The 15672-nt window shown below is 37.3% G+C and overlaps 1 protein-coding gene across 1 annotated transcript in view; it reads right to left on the bottom strand.

Moving 5' to 3' along the window:
- glra3.L (glycine receptor alpha 3 L homeolog) overlaps positions 1-10431 on the bottom strand; it is an 84817-nt gene extending 74386 nt beyond the window's left edge. Inside the window, exon 1 of the mRNA XM_018230778.2 lies at positions 10215-10431. Within this exon, the coding sequence (XP_018086267.1) occupies positions 10215-10285 (71 nt within the window). The 5' untranslated portion in view covers positions 10286-10431. The remainder of the gene's footprint in view (positions 1-10214) is intronic.
- Positions 10432-15672: the final 5241 nt, after the last annotated feature.

Genomic DNA, 15672 nt, shown 5'->3' with positions numbered 1-15672 from the left:
GGTAGCCTGCAACCTGTAAAAATTGTTCAATTCAGCATCCACTATGCTCCAATGTTTGCTTGATGGCTGGTCTGCAAGGTTGAATACAATATATCACATTCAAAAAACAACTGAAGTGTGAGTCAGGTGTCCTGATAGCCAGAACACCTGTCCTACAACTCCCAGCAACCTAGTTCAGACCGCCATCAACAGTGCTAGTGATAGCTTAACACCAGTTCCCCATAGCTTAAAACATAACTTTTAATTGATTCTGCCTATGACTAAGTGCTGGGTAAGCATGAAACGCGTTAGGCGTTAGAGGGATTACTATACATGTTTTTTAACTACTGATGTGAATAAAATATTTTTTTATTGAATAGCATGCTTTGGAGAAATTATTGAGATTATAACTTTTAATAACTTAATAGTTAAAAAGCACACACACACCCTTAGTGTGCCAAGCTTCCCACGACCAAACAAAACCCACTGCGTTAACTACGTCAGTGCTGGACAGTGTCCTTAAAAAACATTAAATAAAATTGCCCAGGTGGACGAGTGGATGGTCTCGTGCCAACTTGCAGCGTGACCAAATACACCAAAGTGTTCCTAAAAGGAAAGTCTACCACATTCAGGACAGTAACCCCCTCCCTTCCATTTTTCCAGGAGTACCTGCCTATCTACGTAGGGAGCGGTCAGAGCAGTCAAAATTCTGTATTACAGTATTATATTATTGTTTCCATCATATAGCCCTATAGCGCATTCATAGGTATAGAAAACCAATACAATCTACTAGTGTTGAAGGAAATAATGAGAAGACTGCACAAGGCTAAAGCTGGCCACAGACGCAAAGATCCGATCGTACGAAATCAATGTACGATTGGACTTCCCCATCTCCCATCCTACCACTAACCATTCCGATCAAATAAAGTACAAAAGAACAGATCAGCCGATGTTCTGCCCCTGAAAGAAATCGTGCAAAAGTTATGTCTGACCAAAGCTAGTGACAGTCTCCCTCTAAAAATCGCAATACACGCAGAGATATTATCGGCAGCCAACAGAAATCTTTTAACCTGTCCGATCGACCAAACGACTGATCTCTGCCGGACGAAAAATGTCGGGACTCTTCACACACGGTCAAAAAACAGATCTTTGCGTCTATGGCCAGCTTAAATCAAGGCAGGGGGTTATCAGAGGTGTATTGACTGTATTGAGCAAAGACCAAAAATTCCAGTTTCCCAATTACAACCACAGGGGAATATTATATAATTAAAAAAAGAAAAGAATAGTACAATTAAAAAAGGAACATAATATGAAAAAAATATTTTCACAAATGATAGGGTTTTTGGAATTGAAATTCTTGGCAGCCACAGAAAGCAAATACTATTGGGTAATTGTTTCAGCACAAGCCTTTATCATTGGGAATTCCCCATTATCTGGTAGCAACTGAACAGACTACAAGAAGTTAGAAAATGATAGCAATGATCTGGTTGCAGTGGGTAACTGCACTAATACAATTCTGTATCTATGTCTTATAGATCATCCCTACAGACAATCAATCATTTTAATGCCAATGACGCACTTTGTACACACTCAGTTATTACCCACGTGGGAGGAATTCTTCACTTGACAATTGAAAATCTGTCACCTTTCTGCACATACAATCAAGTCTATTTTATATATTTCTTCTTATCTCTGGACTGCATGAGTATGACCCAAGCATAGTTGGTGAGGAGGATATTAGGACATGTTTACTACTGAAAGGACATAGTTAGTGATCTGTAGTCTTGCAGGCAGGGCCTTGTCTGTGCAGTATTTAAGGAAAGGGCATATAAAATCATCTACCACTGGTATTGCACCATTAACTACTTCTTTAAGATATTTTACACCCCTACCTGCTTTACTTCCAGGACTGAAATGATAGAGGGGATTAATGGATTGTCTTGCCATATAGTTCTGGAACATTGTAAAACTAATCTGCAATCTACCATTGCACGTGGGCCATACATTCTAGGAAGGAAAACAAGGGTATTTAATAAACTCCTGCTTAAATACCTCACAGACTGGTCCGGTGGGACACCAGGAATAAACCCGGTGGGCCCTGGCTCTTGTGGGCCCTGCTCTCCTGGGCGCTGTAAGTACGCGCACACAAAATCACGTCACAGCGCACCATGCGGGGGCGGGGCAGAGGGGAAGATGGCTGGGAGGATGGCCCTGAGACAGCAGCCCCAGTGGGCCCCCGGGCCCCTCAGTCCGACCCTGCTTAACAATGCCCAGGTCCCTTCTATCAAATCATTTGAAGAGGGTACATTTCCTGGTAAGGGAAGCTTTGATTCTAAGGGTACACTGGACTGAAGCTATTGAGATAATTAGAGACTACCTATAAGAAAAAAGCTTGACCTGTAGTTGATACCATGACCCGTGTACTGTGTATTTCTCCCAGAGAGATAAAACATCAAGAGCGTTTCCAAATCTTAATTCACTTCTCCTCTTGCATAATAATCTTGGGTATATATTAGAATTGAATACAGTAGGAGATACATGCCATACATAACATGATAAAGGTATGGGACCTGTTATCGGAAACCCAGAGACTCCATTTTATCCAAATAATCCAAAATTTTAAAAATGATTTCCTTTTTCTCTGTAATAATAAAACAGTACCTTGTACTTGTTCTAAACTAAGATAAACTGAATCCATACTGGAGGCACAACCAGCCTATTAGCTTTATTTAATGTTTACATAATTTTCTAGTAGACCGGGTATAAAGGCCCGTTATCTGGAAAACCCCCAGGTTCCGAGAATTCTGCACAGGTCCCATAGCTGTACATGTTTTAATCTTATTTTTTTTAGGCAGTATGTAGTTTTAACATAATTGCTATTTATTTTGCTTACCCGTAAGCAGGTCTCCCTAGCACCTTGCATCCTCTTACACTTCTGACACTCCTGACTCCTAGACTAGACTAGTCAGCCCTCATACTATTGAGCCTATATTTATACATTGTATATATATATATATATATATATATATATATATATGTCGTCTGAAGGTGCACACCGTTTCCACGTTCACGTACCTGGGTGCCAGCAAAAAGTTTAGATAGATGCAAAGTCGAAAGTAGCGACACTCACAGGTTTTGTAGAAGGTTTGAAAAAACAAAAAGTTGTTTATTAAAGCTCAACGTTTCGATCCCCCACAGGGATCTTCGTCAGGAGAGTACAAACAAACATTAAGACAACCCATAATGCCCCAGTATTTAAACCCAAACACAGGAAATGGCGCTTAGCAATGTTGCCTAGCAACCGTGTGAGCTGTCAGTCAACTACTGTACAGCTGTGCGTGCACAGGTGGAGTGCAAAGGAAAGAAGGGAAACAAGGGGGGGAACAAGTAGTGTAGAGTGCAGAGCAAGTGAAGGGAGTAAAATGCATACAAGCATGCAAGTATATAAATCTATAGTAGCGTTGGATCAAAGATTTATATACTTGCATGCTTGTATGCATTTTACTCCCTTCACTTGCTCTGCACTCTACACTACTTGTTCCCCCCCTTGTTTCCCTTCTTTCCTTTGCACTCCACCTGTGCACGCACAGCTGTACAGTAGTTGACTGACAGCTCACACGGTTGCTAGGCAACATTGCTAAGCGCCATTTCCTGTGTTTGGGTTTAAATACTGGGGCATTATGGGTTGTCTTAATGTTTGTTTGTACTCTCCTGACGAAGATCCCTGTGGGGGATCGAAACGTTGAGCTTTAATAAACAACTTTTTGTTTTTTCAAACCTTCTACAAAACCTGTGAGTGTCGCTACTTTCGACTTTGCATCTATATATATATATATATATATATATATATATATATATATATATATATATATATATATATATATATATATATTGACATACATACAAACGTACAGTACACACAAAAAGGGGTAAATGTAACAACTAATTAAAGCACTTCTCTTTAATTTGTTAGGGGTAGGTACTTGAGCACTGCTACTGAGCTATAAAACTCAACAGAAAAAACTGAATGTAAATGCTTCAAGCAGTTGATTTAGTTCTGACAATTGTCAATGTCTCTAAATGTGGTAATTGATGAAAACACGTTCCTGTCAGGAAAGTGTTAATAAATGTGCTAAACCCTGAACTGCTGGGAATCCATTAGGATTCCCCTGTTCAAACTTTCATAAATCTGTCCCTTTAGTATGGATTTTTTTCCTCCAATTTATTTAAAACATCCCTGCCCCCACACAGTGGAACAATGGTTCACCTCACCCCACTCATCTGTCAGTAGATGGCTCGAGTGCTACAGGATTCCGAACCTATATAAAATGATCCTTTCATTGCAACTCCCAACAATCCCAGAGCTGTCTGTTGTTATGTTGTTAACAACTGCTAGGAGTACGTAATTGAATGCAGCTGGAGGACCTTTTTGGAGGTTTCTGTGCTGCCCCATACTTTGTTTGGGCATGCAGAAGCCCACCACTTGTACTGACATCTATCAGCATCCCCAGGCATCCATGGCTTTACAGAAGTAGGGTAACATTCATGGAAGGACTAAGGAAGAGCCAACTGGCAAAGAGAATTCAGTTAAACCATATAGATCATAAAAAATACTCTCAAACACATTCTCATATTTTTCCTTAATGTGCTACATGGCCCTAAACTGCACAGCATGGCCCCCCAGGGCAGCAACACTGCCCACAATATAACCTCAATAGAGCAAACCTAGACATTTTTCTATGATCTCTAAATGTAATGGAATGTATGCATGAATAGCTCTCTAATACATCTAAATATATAATTTATGCAGCTGCTCATTTGTCACTCCTCTTGGGCATAAAATATATCTTGGAAATAAGAGCAGAGTCTCGGGAGTGTGAAGCAGGACTGATTCAGAGTTACCATGTGAATCTGATTCGCCAATCGCATTAAACTATACCTCTATACCCTACATTGAGGGTTATGTTCTAAGCCTCCAGGTTGTAAGTACAGTGCAGTGTTAAATGGTTCTGCTCTATTTCGACATTCAGAATCCAATGGAGTTGCTAGGTGCTCAATCATGCCAGTAAGAATATAACTCCAGACATAATGCTGCCTAGCCAATGTCACTTGGAATATATATCTTCATGTTTCTGTTAATGTGTTGGTTGTAGGTGTCCAACTTTAGTGGCAGCTACCCTTAATAGGCCAATAACTGATTATAGTAGCACCTGCTTCAAATGTGCACCAGAACAGTGGAATGGTTAGAAGTGGGGGAAGGAGGGAGAATCAATTTGTTGTAATAGATGGAGGAAGAGAAGGGTGACACAGGCATATTAACTGGGGGTGCAAAGTAACTTCATGCCATGAATAGTATAACATTTGCAAAGCATTAGCTCTCATGGCATGCAGGTATCTTGGCCGCTATGCTGCTCTGAGCTTCAAGCAGCCACACTACAAATCCATTACAATAATCCACATCTGCTTTGGTGCCTTGCCTCTTTACTTAACTCTTACCAACACAACCCTAAGCTGACGGAAGAGTAAAGGAGGGCTCAGAACGTGTAGGCAACACTGTTCCACCAGCAGAAAGACAACACAACACAGTGGTATACACACAAACACAGTGATAGACCTTGCACTCTACTTGTAATATCACACTCAATTCTAGAGATATGCAGCATTACAACTCAATTCTAGTTAAAGCTTTACCCGGGTTATCAAATAGTCATTAGATATTTCAAGTGTGCTTTATTTCATTGTTATCAGTTGCACAATTCCGTTTGATATATGGACACACATTGCTCACAAGCTGTGGCCTTTAGCACATTACACAACACTAAGCCTTCTTGTAGATATATTCTGTACAAAGATGTACTTTGCATCTAAAAATCCAAAACGAGGCACAGAGTGCAGCAGCAAAGACACAAGACCCTATGGCAAGTGGTAAGCACAGGGTTCTTGGCATTGAAAGCCTATACTCTCTAACTTGTGTATCTGACTGAAGAGCAAGTTAATAGATGGGTAGGGAGAGGGAGGGGTGACACTATGGGGCAGATTTACAAAATTCGAGTGAAGAATTCGAATGTAAAAAACTTCGAATTTCGAAGTATTTTTTGGGTACTTCGACCATCGAATTGGTTAAATTAGATCGAATTCGAACGATTCGAAGTAAAAATCGTTCGACTATTCGACCATTCGATAATCGAAGTACTGTCTCTTTAAAAAATACTTCGACCACCTACTTCGGTAGATAAAACCTACCGAAGTCAATGTTAGCCTATGGGGAAGGTCCCCATAGGCTTGCCTGTGATTTTTTGATCGAAGGATTTTCCTTCGATCGTTGTATTAAAATCCTTCGAATCGTTAGAAAAATCCTTTGATCGATCGATCGCAGGATTTGCGCAAAATCGTTCGACTTCGATATTCGAAGTCGAACGATTTTAGTTCCCAGTCGAATATCGAGGGTTAATTAACCCTCGATATTCGACTCTTGATGAATCGGCCCCTATGTCTTCTCCTACATTTGGCAGTGCTGTATTCCTGGGGATAATACAGGTTCCAGAATGGAGTGCAAGGACCTGCAGCCAGAAGCACACATGGTGGGGCAGGGCCAAAAGGGAGAAAAACATGAAGGTTGGTGCTTGTTTTTTTGTTCTTTGCCCTACCATCAGTGAATGAGCCTTAAGAGGAATTCACATGGCAAGGCATAAGAGTGGCATAAAATTGCCATAACATGCTTGGTTACACCAGAAAATGACAAATTCACAATTGTCTGAACACACCAAAATGTTTTACTTTGGTCAAAGAGTAAAGCAATTTGACCAGTTTAAGGGCTCTTAAACATGGACATTTTTATGTCCATTTTAAAACCCATGCTTAGGAGTATATTTATCAAAGAGTGAAGTTAATAGTGAAGTTCCGCCACTAGAGTGAAATTCTGCAGCTCTCAATTAATTTCTATGGGATTTTGAAAGGCGTATTTATCAATGGATGAAAGTGAAAGTTCACCCTTTGATAAATACGCCTATAAAAATCCCATAGAAATGAATTGAGAGCTGCGGAATTTCACTCTAGTGGCGGAACTTCACTATTAACTTAACTCTTTGATAAATATACCCCTGAGTGTGTGAAAATGAATTCAGGTATAGGATTTGGAATTATGAATTATGGGAAATCCAGACTCCATTTTGATCAAAATAATTTAAAAGTTTTAAAACATATTTCCTTTTTCTTCGTAAGAGAAAACAGTACCTTGTACTTGATCCCAAGTAAGCTATAAGTATTCCTTATTGGTGGGAAACAATCCTGTTGGGTTTATTGAATGATTAAATTATATTTAGCAGACTTAAGGCATGGAGATCCAAAGTTCCCTTATCTGGAAAGCCTCAGGTCCCAGGCATTCTGGATAACAGGTCTCATACCTGTATATTGGGTCTATATGCATTATTACATAAGATGTAATGCTATGTTGTGGGTTCCAAATGTAACCCTCTATGCTACTGCCTTAAGAACATGCGTCATATGCAAAAAAAACATACATTGAGTACAAACAGAATATAATGGAATCAAACCAGCGTCTCAAACACACGATAAACACACACCTGTGTTTAAAGCCTAATGCCATCTTGCTGAATTGAACATTATTAATGGTACCAACTTAGACGTCAACTTGGAGCAGTATTCCAGCTTTGTATGGAGAAATGTGGTAGCCCAAATTCACTACAGTGATGTATTAGAATGATCATTTAAATGTACAAAACCACCATATTGACAAAATGGATCCTGGCTTTAGTGAATTTGATGTTCTTATAAGATATTTCTTAATTTCATTTCAGTGTACTCCACCTTTGTGAATTCCCCCTTGTGTGGATGAACTGGTGTAACTACACAGTTATACGAGTATTTTCTGCTTGTAGTTTTCAATTTAATGTGTAAGATGTAGAGCAGTGAATAACTGGTTAAGTACCTGAATACCATTAAGTAGTGAAATGAGTACAAGCTGTGTTCTAGATGTTTAATAATGACATAGTATGTGGTGCATGCACTGTAATCTTTGATAAATGCACCTGTAGACCAAAGCAGAGCATGCCTTTACATTTCATTCTGAAGAACTTCGGCAGAGGAAAGACAGCGACATTCATTCTTTGCCTGCGCAGCCATCTCTGCTTATAAAGATAATATTGGAACTGACCCTGTGGCTAAATTAAAGAATTATGAGCCAGAAAGTGTGCCTTTATACTGCGAGCTCTCCATGACCTTGACCAATCTGTATTGCCTCCTTACTTCAGCTCCAGAATTAGATTATGAAGCCACTGGGGCATCCATTCATTGCTCATTATATATTCATGAGCATGAGCCAATAGTGTTATTAAAATACATAATATAAAACAGTCACTTGAAGAGAGATAAGTGTAAGGCAATAAGGCAAATTAATACTCTTTTTTTCATTAAGAATACTCTGTATATATATATATATATATATATATATATATATATATATATATATATATATATATATATATATATATATATATATATATATATATATATATATACATATATATATATATATATATATATTGCACCAGCAGCGCATACAAATGAGTCCAGGCAACTGATGATACTGATTGCTCATTTAAATTGCACTGTACAGTATCTAAGAAAATAAAACCAATACAGAGATCAGACAAAAACACCTGCGAATATAAAAAAAAATCAACAATGCACATACATGCCATAAATCACTAATGAATTTCCCATTGACTTCTATTGATCCCGTACAATTTAAATTCTTTGCACATTAGTTAAATTTGAGTGATCTTATGTAATTAGTTATCTTGGAAAAATGGTTAACTAAGTGCTCTGCTAATCGGGATTGGTCTGGATATTGATTGAACCCCCATCCTATATATATATATATATATATATATATATATATATATATATATATATATATATATATATCATCGTCATCATCATCATCAAAATTAGCCGGCACTTATATTGATAAAGGCTAGAGTGCTAGCTGATATGTCAGTTGTTTTTAATAAATAACTTTTTCACTTATTAAGACCTGAGAGTGTGGACATTGTTGTTCAAATATATGTATATATATATATATATAATGTCCAAGGAGGGCCGGCACTACTCGTCTGTAGGGTATAAGGTGCCTGGGTGCTGCGCCAAAATAGTAGGATATACAATAAATACAAAAAATTCTTCAATAAATTTTCACTTTTTGAACATTTTAAGACCTGTGAGTGCTTACCTTCTTCTTTGTATATATATATATATATATATATATATATATATATATATATATATATATATATATATATATATATATATATATATATATACCATCCAGCGTTACTTTCCATATGGAAATGAGTTCTTAGCATTTACATACACATGTTCACAAAATGTCCAACGAGAGAAAAACAAAACTCCCTTTATATACCTGTGCATTAGTAAGAGTCATCTAGCTGCTGCTGAACTACAACTCCCAGAATCCCCTTCAACACATTTTAGATGATATGGTCGAACTACACATCTCAGAATCTCGTCTTTGGATAAGATTCTGCAATGTGTAGTTCATACACAGCTAGAGGGCTGCAGGTTGCACATTACTTAATTAACCCTTGATAAAGTGACATTTAAAATATTTTTGTAGCATTTTCTTTATAATAAAAAACTTTTGTTACCCCTTACCTGTGACAACCTGCTCTTAATTTCTTTCATTATTATCATATAGTCTTGTAAGACCTCAATTAAGGCATGCAATTAATCAATGCAAATAATTTAACTGGTCCAGTTAAATACATGAAAAGGTCGGTTTACTGTTGTTATGGTTTCAACGTTTTCATATTTCTAAGAAGGTCAACTTTTCCTTGTTTTTATCATTATGGTCCATTTATTGTTGCCAGTAGCATACGTGCATGCAATCAAATCAGGCAGAATCTGTGTTGCACATGGTATACCCAGAGCCTGCATTAAGCTCAGACAGAACACACATTTCAATATTATTTTAATAAAGTAGGGGAACAAACCAGCTCTAAAGAGCCATATAACCGATTTTTTTTTTAAATGTAATGGTAAATCATTTTTTTCAAAATAATCAATTAAAGTACACTGTATTTGTTATAGACAGAAACATGTGATTTAAAGGGAACACAGTTCCCGAATGAAACCAGGCACCTTTAACTGGCCATCCCCCAGTAATGCTTCTGAATAAGAAGTTGGAGCCACAATACCTGAGCAGTAGCGCTGCTTCCCAGAAGTAAAATCCAGAGACGGCCGTTAAGATGCCCCTGATCCCGGCCATTGTTGTGCTGCGCTGGAATGTGGGAGCGTGAGTAAAATCATCAAACTGTTGGCCGGCTCCTGGGGAGAACAGTGAATCGCCGTAGACAAAACGTGTTGGGTTTCAGCACCACAGACAGCTCCGACCCATGTGTGTGCGACCTGTCAGCTCCCGCATCAGGCATTGTGGTGGGCGTGGCTCAATGCTGTGTGTGTGTGTGTGTGTGTATATAAAGCAGAGCTACAGGGTCCTAATGCACGAATAGAAGAGAAAAATCTCGATTACGATTATCTTTTTTAAAGGCAAGCATGTGCTTTTTGAATTGCTGGTAAATTCTTACATTCATTGCATTGCCCAGGCTTCTTTGCTGTTTTATTGGTTTAACTGTGACATGCCAGGATAAAGGTCCTTAAATAAAACACATTATAATGCAAGATCTGTTGTTTGAAATGCTTGGGAGCTTTAAGACAATTTATAAAGCAGCCTCCCTTAACACTAGTATAAAAAAAAAATAAAACTGTAATTATTAAAAAAAAAAAAAGTAGGATTGTTTTGCCCCCATCCTGGATTCTTGCAGCTAAATTGCCCTTAATTACAAAGCAGTGCCTTATTATTGCAGAGAAAAAAAGAAATCACACAAAAAAATAAGACTTGTTTGCTTAAATAGGATGGCATTCTTCTCTAATGGGTTCCTGGATAATAGATATCATGGTCACTTAGTTTTTAGTGATTTTCCAGAAAAAACTGTTTGTCATTTTCTGTTTTCTGTAATGCCCTATGCTTAATGGAAATTTCCTTCAGTACCTCAAAGCCTATGCAGTTTTCTGTTTGTTACAGCTCCCACATGTATCATTCTGATCTTATAAAACTTTCCTGGTAAAGTTATACTTTCTCTTCCTGGGTTAAGCCGGATTGCTTCCATGCCAGATGGGAGATTGTTTCTGTTACAAAGGATTGGATTTGGAATTTACATTCATAATAACTTCCCTAATCCCCTGGCCCATTTGCTCTAGCAAAAGTTCCTTGTTAGCAAGTACTTTATCATTTATTTACTGTAACAGTGAGGCTTTGCACTTATAGGCAGTCAGTTGAAGTAGCTGTGGACTTAGTGACATGCCTCCCATAGCAACAGCTGGCAAAAAGCTGCATTTATACGGCTGCCCAGTTCCAGTGAGTGATCCAAGAGGGTTGGACAGGTCATGACCACTGTGGCGTCACTGCTGACTTTTTTTGTGAAACGGCCACTGTAATCCATAGGTTCCACAAGAAGAGCAGTAGATCAATCACTTGTACTTATGAACATCTGCCTTGCCTTAGCCCGAAGGGCACATCATTCTTCCTAGTGACTGATCACAGCTGTGGAAAGATGCAGCAATTTCATCTGTCAGCCACTCATATACGGTAGAGTACACTGGACATAGATATAGGCTGTGCCTTTTTTAACATATAAACAAACCCAATGGAAAAAAAATAAATTGATGATCCCTGTATATCTGCCGGGGATCATCCATTGCACTTAACGGGTGCACACACCAATTTATCCTAGTTTAAAAATAATATGTTGATTGAAATAGTCTGTTACAGTGTTTAAAAATGGACTGCCAAAGGGAAAAAAAATTAAATATCAGTCTTTTTTTTAACACCTATTTTAAACAGATTCCATTTATTCTGACCTATCTAAATCACTACTTACACCAGTAATAACCTTTCCAATACACAGATTATCCTAAAGCAACCGTTTAAGACATTAAATGCCTTTCTTGCCCATCCCCCATTACAATGTACAGCATCGGAAAAGTCTTGTAATGTTAATCCTTTATTAAATTACAGATTAAATAATTGAATAACAGCATTCTCTGCCATTATATACCCTAATCCTATAATCTCAATTATTTTTCTCATGCTATTTAACCTGACACTCCTGACACCTGACAAAACCATCAGTGCAGAGTCCATTTTTTGTAGCCACTCTAAATCTCAGAAAATTTGACAAGTGGTAGATGGGGAGATTAGTAGGCCAGCGACAAATCTCCTCTTCTGCAGGCAACTAATCTCCCTGTACTGCCTTCCCACCAGCTAAAATTGAATGAGTTGATTAGATTACTGGCTCTATATGTTAGTCCTCTCATATGATTGTTCTAAAGTATGTTCTTTAGAAAAGCAGCATGTTAACTATAGATAAATCTCTTATTTACTGAATACATTTATTTGATGTAGACCTTAACTCACCATCAGATAAGGAATACCAGTATTGTATGTACACTTGTGAACCTGTGGTAAGGAACATCTGATTAAAATGGGTGAATGTGTTCTTGACTGCAATGGAAAGCAACACAAATAAGCCTCAACCTGAGACTGATGTCCAAAAATGCCCAACGGTGCCTTTAAAGGAGAACTAAAGCCTAACTAAAGAAGTGGGGCAGAAATGTTGTTCATTATGTTTTGGGCTTTCACAACCCTTTAGCAGTAAGGATTTGTGCCTGCAAAGATGCCCCATCATCTTTTCTGCTAATTCACTGCACATGCTCTGTGCTGCTGTCATTTACTTACTTACTTACTTAGGGACCGATGCACAATATACTGAATATATATATATATATATATATATATATATATATATATATATATATATACATATATATATACATATATATATATATATATATATATATATATATATATATATATATACATATATATATATATATACATATATATATATATATATACATATATATGTATATATATATATATATATATATATATATATATATATATATATATATATATATATATATATTCAGTATATTGTGCATCGGTCCCTAAGTAAGTAACAGGGAGTGCTGGTCTGAGAATAATTGGTATATATATATATATATATATATATATATATATATATATATATATATATATATATATATATATATATATATATATATATACCAATTATTCTCAGACCAGCACTCCCTGTTATAAAAATTCAGTTGTTTATTATTACATGGTATCTATGCCCTTGGGCCGTGCACCCCTCTCTTTGCTGAAGCTATTGGCCTTGGAGTGCGGATACTCATTTGGAAGTATATATATATATATATATATATATATATATATATATATATATATATATAATATAAATCTCACAATCTAAGGCTTTTTAGTAAATAATTCAGATTATTGGTCCATGGCAGCTCAGAAACCAGCACAATTAGCATCAGTTTTTAATAATCAGCCCTGTAGCATCATCTACATCATCAGCCGCTCAAAGCCCACTGAGCATGTGCGTGTCACTGACTAATAAAATCCAAGATGGGAAACTCCTGTCACATCTTTAAAGCCCTGGATCATTACTACTATAGAGGTACTGTATCAATAAGTTCACTTGCATTTCTAGCCATATTCATGGTTAGGGTTTAGTTACTAATCAACTTGTTCAGAATGCCAGCAATTTTCTGAGATTTAGAAAACGGTATCTGCACTGATACATTTTGTGAGTGTCAGGTTGTACAGCATGACAGGTATAAAGTCACAGGAAAAATAATTGAGATTATAGGATAAGAGTTTATAGTGGCAGAGAATGCTGTTATTTCATTATTTAATCGTAATTCAATAAAGGATTAACAATACAATACAAGACGTTCATGATGCTGTACATTGAAGTGGTGGATGGGCAAGAAATGCATTTAATGTCTTTGCTGTATATTGGAAAGGGTATTATTGATATAAGCAGTGACTTAGATATTTCAGAATCAATGAAATCTATTTAGAAAAAGTGGTAAAAAACACAGATCGTAACTGACTTCTTCATTTACCATATTACTTGATAAACTCGAAACACCTAGTGGGTACGTTTTTGCAAACATAAACACAACTTCTGTTTTATTTTGGTAGCCAAGACTGGAGACACACAGAATAAAGCACTAAATATTTTTTAGATGTAAAACACATGGTGCAAGGAGTGAGGTGGGAAAAGGGTTCAAAGGAAGGCCAACAGCTTACTAGAAATTTTGACAGGACTCACTAGTAAAGTAATGGTCTTTGTTGTCAACAAAGGTCACAAGAAAGGTTAATGAATAGTAGTTGTTAGTAGCTCATGATGGCACAGGATAAAATAACGTTGGACATGACAGAGTAGTATTGATCATCAGCACGTGGGGAAGGGGTTAAGCAGCAAGCACAGTCTGGCAGTGTTAGAATGTGAATTCTAATTCAATCACTGTGACACGGCACAGCAAGGGTTCAAATATTCAGCATGATGTGGGGAAGCTTGAGGGAACTTAAATGGAACAAATATATGATGGATTGCAAAAACTTAGCAGTGGGACACCAGAAAGGCCCACATGTTGTGATTGCTGTAAAGGGCAAACCTCTATGCATAATAGGAACAATTTAATTACACTGTACAGAAAAGCCGTAAATGTTAAACTGAGGGTACTGTGTCTGCAGGTGCTAAGAGAAGAAGTTTACAAAGAATAGCAATAGAGTTGAGCTTTAAAGGAATAGTTCAGTGTAAAAATAAAAACTGAGTAAATATATAGGCTGTGCAAAATAAAAAGTGTCTCTAATATAGTTAGTTAGCCAAAAATGTAATGTATAAAAGCTGGAGTGATTTGATGTATAACATGTCAATCAGAACACTACTTCCTGCTTTTCAGCTCTCTTGGTTTACACTGACTGGTTACCGTGGTTACCAGGCAGTAACCAATCAGAGACTTGAGGGGGGGCCACATGGGTCATATCTGTTGCTTTTGAATCTGAGCTGAATGCTGAGGATCAATTACAAACTCACTGAACAGAAATGTACCATGTGGCCCCCCTTCAAGTCGCTGACTCGCTCAGAGTTATAGAGCTGAAAAGCAGGAAGTTGGATTCTGTTCACTTCAGCATTTATACATTACATTTTTTGGCTAACTAACTATATTAGAAACATTTTTTATTTTGCACAGCCTATCTATTTACACAGTTTTTATTTTCACACTGAACTGTTCCTTTATGGAATTTCTCATGGGAGTGCGGCATCTTTTAGGGCCATGACACATGGGGAAGTTTGTCACCTGCCGTTAAATCTTCACTACCTTGGGCGACAAACATTGTCAGACTGGGAGCCCATTCTGGATAACAGGTCCCATACCTGTGCAAGTTTTCACACGTGAGCCTACTATACCCCCCAACATTTTAAGAAACATAATCAAGAAACAGATAATGGCTGATACTCAAATTGTGGAAAGTGCTGAATTAAATTATCAGGGCTAGTATTTGGTATAAATGCCACTATTTATACTTGGCAGCATATCTGGATAAAAAGAATTATACATAACTTCCAGCATCAATGTAGTCCTAGAAATTATGTATGAATTATGTATCTGATTTTTCTCTGTAGAGACTAGTTGCTGAACAATATGTGCTTTCCA

Source organism: Xenopus laevis, chromosome 1L (assembly GCF_017654675.1).
Source record: "Xenopus laevis strain J_2021 chromosome 1L, Xenopus_laevis_v10.1, whole genome shotgun sequence".
In the NCBI taxonomy this organism is placed as follows: Eukaryota; Metazoa; Chordata; class Amphibia; order Anura; family Pipidae; genus Xenopus; species Xenopus laevis.
Note: the sequence above shows the minus strand (reverse complement) of the source record. Positions and strands in the feature narration are given on the sequence as shown.